The following is an 11,167-nucleotide window of genomic DNA, read 5'->3' on the forward strand; positions in this document are numbered from 1 at the left end:
AGTTCTTTGGATAGGTATTGTGAAAGAGTCATGATGTTCTTGATAAAAGTATGATGTACTTGTATCATACTTACTCACACTGTGCCTTCAGTCTGCTCGAGAATGGAGGGAAACTGGAAGACTTGCAGAGAATGATGACAAGGATGACCAGCAATAGCAAAAGGCTTCAGCAGTAGGAAGGACATCTATGTAAGTGGTCAATGAGGTGAACACAGGAAAATTCTGAAAGAAGCTGAATTTCAGGAAAAGAAAGGAGAGCAGAACACCTAAGCTGAGAATTCTCATCTACTGTCTTATGTAATGGCATGAAAGCAAGCCCAGAGCATCGTTGATATTGAAAATCTTTAAGATTTCTTTAAGGAAGAAGAGTGAAGAAAAGAGGAGTAGAATAGAGCCTGATTGTGAGGATGATGCCATGAATACTTTTGAAAGACAGAGTAAATCAATCAAAGGTTTTAAGGAACAATGGTTTAACTGCATTAGATTTAACAAGATGTCTGCTTAATCTTCATGCCATATTCACTCTCTTCCATCAGTTTCTGTGTTAACTCCAAACATTTTCTCTGCTTAAAAGATTATACTTTCTATACAGTTGTTATCCAGTACCAAACAGTATTGTGAGAGCAAGTTCTGAAGTCACATCTCATGAAGTGGGAATGGTTTCTGTTAATTTGGCGTGTCAGAAACCTTCCCTGGAATCTCCTGCTGACAGTTTTGGCTTGAGAAAAGTTATTTGGCAGGTTTCCATGCTTCAGGCTGTACACGTTTCAGAGTTATTTAAAAGAGGGTGACTATGCCAAACAGTTAATGTGGTGTTACCCATATTCTCCATTTAGCAAATACCTCCACAGCTGCGTTCTCCACACTTCCACTTGCATAAACTGCTGTCATTTGGGAAGGAGTGGTGTTCAGGTGGAAACAGTACTTCTGTCACATCAAAGTAACTGAGAAATGTTTATCTTGTTATCTCACATTGCAGGTAGTATAAGGGACTAAGTGGCAAGAAAGAAGCAACATGAAGACACTTTAAATGATACATGCTCGGACTATGTGTTTAGGGTCAAAACACTTATTGTCAGAAGTCAAATAGTAGAAAAGGGTACCAGCAACATCTTGCTGTTACTCCACTAAAGAGGCATCATTTGTCCTCACTCTCTTGCAGTTTCTCTGCATTCGTATTCTTTTCTTATTTTCCTGTTCTTAGATGTTCATTGAACGGTATATATATTCTATTTTATTTAAAGACATTATGCTCAAATCTTTTTATGGGAATGAAAAGCTACGATATTAAAAGTAAAGTTCCAGGGCACTACTTGTTTCACATTTTATTGAAACATGCTATTCTAAATCAGGTATATACTTTAGAGGATTTTAACAGATGATCAATTCAATAATAATCTTAAAGAAATTAATTTGCTCCACTGTAGTAAGTCAGTGGCAGTTGCCACCTTTAAGATCTTAATACCCAGTTTCAGCTGGCTGGCTTTACAAGCTCAGCACTGTCAAGGACTGTTACAAACTCCAAACAAGAATGTATGTTTTTCATTAATCCAAGATTGTGCTTACAGACAGAAAGGTATGTGTTTGAAAACAGGCTTAAAAGTAATACATGAATGTCAGTCGAGAATGTGAGTCACCTGAGTGTAGTTTTGCAGATGATTTGATGCTTCAGAAACCACACGGATGGCAGTTTATTCTGTTACAGTAGGAACTAGGGATGCCTGTGAAGAACAATAAATTATTCTGCCAATCCCTTTGCAAATACAGAATAAATATTTTTCCTCCTCTTATTTTGTGGCTAACAAATATACAGTGAAACGGAAGCTCTCTCCTTGTCCATTAATAGGCTGCAGTGCCTATGGCAAACTAAATGTATATCCCTTGGTCTGTACACTCTGCTGTTTTAAGTCTGTAGATACAATCACCAATAACAGGCTTCTGCCTGTTACTTTTATAGGAGATGTACATCAAGGAAAACTTCTAAACCATCATCTGCCTGAAAAATGTATGTTAAGTTCAGTAAAGGCCTATATTTTCTAACATTTCTTTTTTGTTTTTTTTTTCAACAAAAGTACTAGATTTAATTTTCTTAATTTTTTATTTAATCCCTGTCATTTCCTGTCACTTCACCTGTCATTTCAAAGAAAATATTAAATACAGAGGGGCATGCAATTGCTATGATTATAGTTTATTTATTAACACCACAAATTGTACTGGGTATGTCAGAGAAGACACAGAAATTCATTGGACTTGAAAAAGCTTACAGATAAATTATTAAGACTGGAAGAAGAAGAGTTCCAGCAATACATCAAGGCAGAGACTGAAGGTTTATAGCAGTGAGGCAGGCACTGTCTGGTTGGGTACCAACCTCCTGATTTTGGGCTTTGGGATGGGGTTAGTTAAAAACAATAAAATGCTCATTTTCACAGTGCTAGAAATTTTTCTCTAGGTTGACTTCTTCTAAAATGTGTGAATTTGATGCAGCTGTTTAGGTAGCTGTAGCTGTAGTTTTTAGCTCATGTTGTTGCTGTGAAGGTGTGGATTCCAGGTGCTCCCTCGCTTTAGTACGGGCATGCTGTATTTAGTGTGTGGTTTTCTGGACTGCACCAAACAATCCAGCACCAGAAGGTCTGGTGAACACAAGATGCCAAAAGCCAAGAATGAAGAAATAATGGGAGTGAGACTTAGGATATACCGAGTTTTATACTTCATTTTTCTAGATTGATCAGGGTCTGATCATAACTTTTGTATGCAAGTTCCTTTCTATGAAATAAAATATGAAATAAAATAGTACTACTGTTCTATCTCAGAGGGCTGTCATGAGAATTAGACTGGAATAATTGAGTTCCTTCAGTGATAATGTCTGCATCGATACCCAAGACAGATAATTCTGAGAGGCCCTTTCTATGCTTGACTGGAGTGGACAGATGACCTGTGCAACAATCTTCTCTTCCCCTAATTCAGACAGTGTTAAAAGTCAAGGTGAGAGGCAAGAGAGGGTCAAAACTGTGTATGGGACTCACATTTTCCTTTGGGCTTCCAGTTGTGAATCCACATGACAATTTAGGACAATGTTTGATTGCACCAAATTACATCCAGTGTCCTATCCTGCTAGGAAACCTGTCTTCAGCTGAGATTTTGGAAGGAGGGCATTTCTGACAACTGGGGCTTTCAAAGGCTTTTGCCAGCCAGACTAGAACTGGTGGCCATGCAGAGGTGTGCTGGACGTAGAGGGACCTAGAGGGACAGAAAACAGACAATAGGTTGTAGAGCTTGATGTGTTCTGGCAGGAGGTACACAACACCCAGTGCTGAGTTGATTTATCTCACTTGAGAAGCATTTCTCTGTACTACGTATTGAGTAGATAGGTGAGAAATCACCACTATATTTGTTTTCTTTGCAGGTGAATTTTACACTTTTCATTAGTATTATAAGAATCTTACTGCAGAAGTTAAGATCTCCAGATGTTGGAGGAAATGACCAGTCACAGTACAAGTGAGTCATATTTATAGTTATTATATACAGAACCAAAATAATCTGTGTAAGATTTCCTCTACTGAAACCTACTACCAACAATTGCTGTGATACTATAATTACATTTGATTCAGAAGTACTTTTAGATGTGGTTTAAAGATCTTATCACTATGCTGAAATAGAGATGAACATAATTTTTTTTGTCAAACACTAAATTCAATAGAAGAAATGCAATTTCATAAAGACAATAAGCTATTCTTGAATTTTAGTTTAATCCATGAATGGATATGCTGGTACAAAAGATATGTAGAGTAATATCTTTCTTACAATGTATAAATATTTCATTTTGACATAAAAAAAGTTTCAAGATCAAAATACTTTGCTTCTACCTCCTTAAAACATTTTTCTTCCAATTTTTCATTTCTAAAATACTTTTTGTTGTAATATTTACATCTATTTTAAGAGCTGGAAAGAAGTTATGTTGTTCCCAAAAAGCAAAAAATCAGATACGATGTTTTATGTTGATTTAAAGTAGCATCTTTAATTTTCTAGAGGAAAACAAGTGCATCTAATTCAGGTCAACTTACTATCTCTTTTGTGTTTTGGTTTGATCATCAAATCCTAACATCCATTGTTTCCACAGCTTTAGAATCAAGGAATATTGGGGAGCAATTTAAATACATTGCTAAAATTGGATTTGTTCTTTATTATATTGCCATATCAGTTGTTGTTTTTTATTATAATAGCTGCTGGATACTGTAATCTAGAATCAAGAGTCTGTTGTAGTAGGTCTTACTTTAAAGTCCAGGTATAGACACTGAGTTTGACACTTCAGGATGTTACTATGATATTTCAATGACAAAACCTAACATGAATGCTGAAAATTCAAACCCATGCAAGTGGCCTTTGAAAATGTGTTCCTGGATAACAGCTTTTCTTAATTTAAAAAATACTGAATTCCTGTGCTAAAAGCAGATGAAACATGGTGTGCTAAAGTAAAGCATATCTTTAAAGCCAAGAGAACTAGAACCTTATGTGTTTTATAAAGAATGTGATACATTTGATACAAAAACTGAAGAATTCTGATGCACCACAGAAAAGGTGACATGACTAGACTGACATAAGGCTTTGCTTCATAGAGCTACAAGGGTCCATTTTTGTGTTTGCTGCTTGAATTTACTAAACATGTAGGAGAACCAAATGAACCTAGATGAAATTATGCAGTTGCCACATTATTATTCAGCACAACAACTGACCTATGTGCAGGGAATCCTCTCAAGTTTACTTTTTGTGACAGGAACATTTCTTTGTTTCCATGTGGTATTTATGTATTTTATGAAAATGACGCATTCCCTTCCTATCAGTCCCATCATTTTCCACAGTTTACTGGAAGCACTTCATAGTATAAAATGTTCATTAAGAGCAACATTGTCCTTCATTATTCAGCCCTGTGGATTCTTTGTGTTTAGCATTTGATTGCCTGATTAAGTTTGGATTGGATGGTCTTTAGCTGATACCCATGGGAACAGTAGACTAACCTCCTCAAGAAATACTGCATCTACAGAGCAAACTAAGGTCTGGAAGGCTTGTTTTTTCAAAATGCAAATGCATTTTGTAAAATACAGAGAAGAATAAGGCTCTTTTGTCTATCCCTTCATTAAAATGTAAGTAAGTGCAGTGTAGAGAAAGTAACATCAGCTAGACAAAAATTATTAAAACAAGAATGGATTGAAAGTGAAATATGAGTCTAAAATGCAAGTCACCATTTTTCTTCCCTTCCTCTGTCACACTTGCTTGTACCTGGTTGCATCCCTTTGTTGCTCATTTTACTTTAGCAGTGGGTAAGGTTAAGTTCAAATAAAATCAGTTTTCCATTTCACTTGGGAAACCAGGAAATTTGCTGCCATCGTCATCTCCTCAAGTTGTAAATTAATTTTTTCTGCTAAGGAAATCCTATTTGTCCCACTTACTGGTATCACCTTTAGATGTGAGGGTTTTACTATTCTTGAGAAACTTTGCTGTCAGAACTGATTATTTCCACGTAAACAGATGCAGCCTCTGGGACGCTATGAACAAAGGAAGGCCATGAAGACTGATACAGAAAAAAGAAAACCCTTCTTGAAATACCTTGATTTTTCGGTTAAAATAGGTGAATTCACAACAGCATCACAGAATCACAGAATCACAGAAACACTAGGTTGGAAAGGACCTTCAAGATCATCAAGTCCAACCATTAATCCAGCGCCACCATGTCCCCTAGACCATGTCCTGAAGCGCCACATCCACACGTTTCTTGAACACTTCCAGAGATGGCGACTCCACCACCTCCCTGGGCAGCCTGGTCCAATGCCTGACCACCCTCTCAGTGAAGAAATTTTTCCTAATATCCAATCTAAACCTCCCCTGGCGCAACTTGAAGCCATTTCCTCTTGTCCTATCGCTAGTTACTTGGGAGAAGAGGCCAACACCCTCGTCGCCACAACCCCCTTTCAGGTGGTTGTAGAGAGCGATAAGGTCTCCTCTCAGCCTCCTCTTCTCCAGACTGAACAACCCCAGTTCCCTCAGACGCTCCTCATAAGACTTGTGCTCCAGACCCCTCACCCGCTTCGTTGCCCTTCTCTGGACACGCTCCAGCACCTCAACATCCTTGTAGTGAGGGGCCCAAAACTGAACACATCCTTTCATTGTTGAATCAAGTTATATTCATCAAGACAGTGATGAATTATGGGACTCAACATTATAACTTCTTGAATTTTATCTGATACCAGACATCCATAATCATGCATGATTGGCCCTGTATAATATATAAAACTGATGTTATTAGAGTGAAATGAGTGACAGATAAGGGATAATTAGCAATTCATCATTTCAGCAGTTTCACAGACAGTTTGTCAGAGCTGCTGTGCTTAATAATTTGAAGATCTCCTTCCTAAACTTCAGTAGTGTCTTGTGTTAAAATGTATTATATAATTGATGACATTAAAAATTAGTTAATAGTATATGCTTAATACCATCAGTATAGTTACATGATTTTAGTATTTGGGGGTAAATCTCAAATTGCTCTTGAAAATCTTACAGTTGACATTATTCTGGATTACATTTTCTAGGTACTGTTTGCATACTGTGTATGTGCAATGTACAGACTAACCATACAGTTGCACATTTAAAGGAAATTAACATCAATTAATTTCAAGAGAGAGATTTTACCTTCCATACAAGAGGATCTGCCAGTATGACTTTGCAGGAAGGTGTTATTCCTTTCCACTCTGAACCCTTTATGCCAGGTAAAAAATATCTTGAGAGATCTGACAGCAGCTCATGACACTGTCGAATGTCGTCCTGCAGAATAATGCAGTAAAATCCCACCCCAAAAAACTGTGCCATGAAACCAGGCTGGGAACTGAACATGTGTCAAAGAGACACTGAAGAAGGCAAGTCCTACACTCTGCTGCTGTCCAGAGGGCACCTGAAAAAGGGTCTTTTGGTTTAGAGAGGCCCTGCAACCTTTTGCCAGCTTTTGGAAGGGTGCAAGGTCAGCAAGATCAAGTATAACATGGAAATGCACGAGGTTACTATGTGGCTAATCTCATAGCAAGCCTGAAAGGAAAACAAATTGCAGTAATTGACTCTTACTAAGCCTGTTTATAAATCTGAAGTCATACGAGGTTTATGTAAATGACATTGCATCAGGTTCTTACCTTAGTAAAGCAAGAGCTTATCATTAAATTCCCGCTTTTTGTCTTTTATTTATCCAGGAGACTTGCAAAATCCACGTTGTTGCTTATTCCGTTATTTGGAGTTCACTACACAGTGTTTGCTCTATTTCCTGACCGCAGTTCCAATAATTATAAAATAATCTTTGAGTTGTGTTTGGGATCTTTTCAGGTAAATTTTAAAGTTTTTATTCAAAAGAAGTTTTATTGACCTAGGTTGGTGCTGCCTACTAACTAAGGAATATTGTCTCTTTCCAGGGGTTGATTGTTGCAGTCCTGTATTGTTTTTTGAACAGTGAAGTAAGTCTCACCTTTCCCACTGAGGATGTTAAATATTGGTTTAATAAATGTATAAGTGCCCCTGTAATACCACTCTGATACATGAAGCTTTTTTAGAAGATGGTTGCATTCCTATTTATGGAATATATATGTGGCAGTTTTGATGCAACAGCAGAAATTAGTGTATTTGGGTGAAGAGTTAAGAGTTGTTCGAAATCCAATTCTTTGCAAACTGAGGTGTTAGTAAGTGTGTCTTCTGTTATGTAACATGATTGAACTCTCACTCTGTTACAAGCAATATGGATTGTTCACGTGAGGTGCAACAAGTCTAGAAATTTATCCAAAACTTGCAACACCATTTAGTGAATATTTAGAGGTAATCTTCTGACAGAATCTAACCCCCAGAACAGCAGCAGATTTTCAGAAGTGCTCACCATGTAGCAGCTTTCCTAATCTCAACTGAGGAAGATACAAGGAATTCCTTTTGATGTCAGCCACTTTTGAAGGTAGATTATACATTATAGAGCACGCAGTGTCTGACAGGAGGAATGTGTCTGAAGAAGACACCTTCTTGCACAGGGAATTGACATTCAGGTCTCCTGAGTGCTATTCTAGTCTTAGATACTCATAATATGCCTGATTTTGGGCTAATCATTTGATTCTATGCTTTAAGTATATGTGATTAATAGCTAGATACCAAAAGCTAATGTTGCAGCACAAGTGATACAAAACTAACTTTGAAAGTGGCCTTGGGGCATCGTCTCACAGACAGTGTAGACATAGTCTGCACCTCAGTTTTGTGATCTTTGTAAAAATTGATTTGATCCTCTAGAGGGAATGGATGCCATCCAGAGAGTCCTTGACAGGTTTGTCTAGTGGGCCCATGCGAACCTCATAAAGTTCAACGAGGCCAAGTGCAAGGTCCTGCACCTGGGTCGGGGCAGTCACCAATATCAGTACAAACTGAGGGATGAATGGATTGAGAGCAGTCTGGCAGAGAAGGACTTGGGGATACTAGAGGATGAAAAATTGGACGTGAGCTGGCAATGTGCACTCGCAGCTGAGAAAGCCAGTTGTATCCTGCATCAAAAAAAGCGTGGCCAGCAGGTCGAGAGAGGTGATTGTCCTCAGTACAAGAATGACATGGACCCGTTAGAGTGAGTCCAGAGGAGGGCCACAAAAATTGTCAGAAGCCTGGAACACCTCTCCAGTGAAGAGAGGCTGAGAGAGTTGGGATTGTTCAGTCTCTAGAGGAGAACGCTTTGGGGAGACTGTATTGCAGCCTTTCAGGATAAAAAGGGGGGATTATAAGGAAGATGGAGAAAGACTTTTTAGCAGAGCCTGTAGTGACAGGACAAGGGGTAGTGGTTTTAAACTGAAAGAAGGTAGATTTAGATTGCATGTAAGGAAGAATTTTTTTCTATGAGGGTGGTGGAGACACCAGAAAATGTTGCCCAGTGAAGTTGTGGATGTTCCATCGCTGGAAGTGTTCAAGATCAGGCTGGACGGGGCTCTGAGCAACCTGATCTAGTGAAAGATGTCCCTGCTCATGGCAGGGGTGTTGGACTAGATGATCTATAAAAGTCCCTACCAACACAAGCCATTCTATGATTCTATTCCTAGAGGTCCCAGTTTGACAGCCAATAAACGTGGAACAGTTCCTCACGTAAAAGAACATTTTCAGCTCATCTTGTGCATTTTCTTTTTAACACAGGTGCAAGGAGAGCTGAAAAGAAAATGGCGGAGTTTGTGCTGGAAGCAGACAGCAGGCAGAGATTACAGACTCCACAGCTCTTCGATTTCTCGAAATGGATCAGAAAGCGTTTCTCAGCTCCACCGGAATTCAAGGGCTCAGTCATTTATGCAGACAGAGACCACCATGATATAAATCAACTAGCTTCCCCAAAACATGAAAAACTGTAGGATATATCATTCATTATGGAGCTTAATGTGATATTTTATAAAATGTACAGTTTAGTGCTTTGCTTTTCTACATGTTGGTATCTGGGAAATTGGTTTGTGCAGCCAACCAGTTAATAAGAGACACCTGCCCCATGAATGTTTTCTGTTTTTTTTAAGTGGCCTTCATATTAATTCTGATGTTCTCTTGCCATTTACTAGCCGCAACTATTCAAAAATTCATTTACTATAATGGTCTCTTTACCCTCCACCATGTCTACAAGATAGATGTATGGTATCCTGTTCAATGTAGACCGCTTTGGTACATGTTGAAAAGGCTAAGATGGGAAGCAAGAAAATTTCTTACACTTTATTTATACTTAAGGAAACATTTCTTTCCTTAAGGATTAGGAAATTCTTTTCTAATTATGGAAAATAAAATAAAAATAAAGAAATGTAAGACTATAATTAACTGCACTGGGAGTTTAGTGTGCTAATCCAGGAAATCAGTAACGTTATTTGTACAGAGGGAAAAAAGGTAGTACTTCTCAGCTAATTGTATAAATTTCAGAGATTACTTTCTACAGAGATTGGTTTCAATTCTGTTGTTCCTTTCAGAAGTGCCTGGTTTTATGTTTAGGTGCAGAAAGTAGGGCTACCTTTGCAGTCCATACAGAAAAAGCTACTGTAATAGTTTTGATTTGAAACATCAGCATTTTCCAGTAGTGCTATTGCAATCACCAGTTGTTCTCTTCTGTTTAAAATCAAAGAGATTTGTGTTGATCTTTTATTAATTTTCTGAAGAGGTGCTTTATTGCTAGAGAAGTCTGGCATAGGATAAACAGCCTTGGATAGCATATTACCCATTGAAAATATTTTTATATAATATTTTCATTGAAATATGTCTCTAGAACTACACACTTGGCAGCTAAAACATGGAGTATTGCAATAAAGTTACAACTCCCATTTAAGGAATAATGTAAATTCTTTTAGCTTAATTCTCTTCTGTATCTGTCTGAGCTGCTTTGAAATTTAGTCCTGACTATGACTCCAGAAAAAAAATGAGACAGAATCCCTAAAAATTACCATAAGAGGCATAAATAGAAGGAATTCTCAACAACGCCAAGCCTCTTATGTAGCCACTTGGTAAAAAAAAAGACATAGACCTCACAGATTCTTATAAATATACAAAGAACATTTGCACTCTTTGAAAGAAATAAACCCAATTATGTTTACTTCCCATGTCACATTTCGCCATGTCCACTTTAAATAGTGAGTGGGAATAATATGTATTTGCGTGAGTACCTCTGATACGTAAAAGCTGTTGCACTGATATTTCAGGTAACAGATTATATGGACCTAACAGAATCCAAAGTCCATAATACTTCCAGGTAAAGGGGAGAACAGCAGCAAGGGCATGTCTTGGCAGGCATACATGTACGTTCTTGAAAATATTACCAGTATTGGGAATACTATTTCCTGCCATCAAAGTGTCCATACACCTCTTGGTCTGATTTAATTTGTCCATTTCTCAGTCAAACACAATTTATTTTAATGGCATTACCCTGGAGTGATAAAATGTCAGACCAAAGATAGAAAAGGCCCCATGGTTCACATGACTACTGTGGAACAGATAACTCTGTGAATCACAGAATCACAGAATAAGTAAGATTGGAAAAGACCTTTAAGATCATCAAGTCCAACCATCAACCCAGCACCACCATGCCCATTAAACCATGTCCTGAAGAACCGTATCCACACATTTTTTGACTTCCAGTGATGGTGACTCCACCATCTCCCTG

The 11,167-nt window shown here is 37.9% G+C and overlaps 1 protein-coding gene across 1 annotated transcript in view; it reads left to right on the forward strand.

Moving 5' to 3' along the window:
* The window catches only part of VIPR2 (vasoactive intestinal peptide receptor 2), a 56,672-nt gene extending 46,789 nt beyond the window's left edge, over positions 1 to 9,883 (forward strand). The window contains exons 9-12 of the mRNA XM_010296649.1: positions 3,404 to 3,495; positions 7,230 to 7,359; positions 7,446 to 7,487; positions 9,181 to 9,883. Coding sequence (XP_010294951.1) covers positions 3,404 to 3,495; positions 7,230 to 7,359; positions 7,446 to 7,487; positions 9,181 to 9,354 — 438 coding nt within the window. The 3' untranslated portion in view covers positions 9,355 to 9,883. The remainder of the gene's footprint in view (positions 1 to 3,403; positions 3,496 to 7,229; positions 7,360 to 7,445; positions 7,488 to 9,180) is intronic.
* Positions 9,884 to 11,167: the final 1,284 nt, after the last annotated feature.

This window comes from Phaethon lepturus, unplaced genomic scaffold (genome assembly GCF_000687285.1).
Source record: "Phaethon lepturus isolate BGI_N335 unplaced genomic scaffold, ASM68728v1 scaffold1091, whole genome shotgun sequence".
NCBI classification, from domain to species: Eukaryota; Metazoa; Chordata; class Aves; order Phaethontiformes; family Phaethontidae; genus Phaethon; species Phaethon lepturus.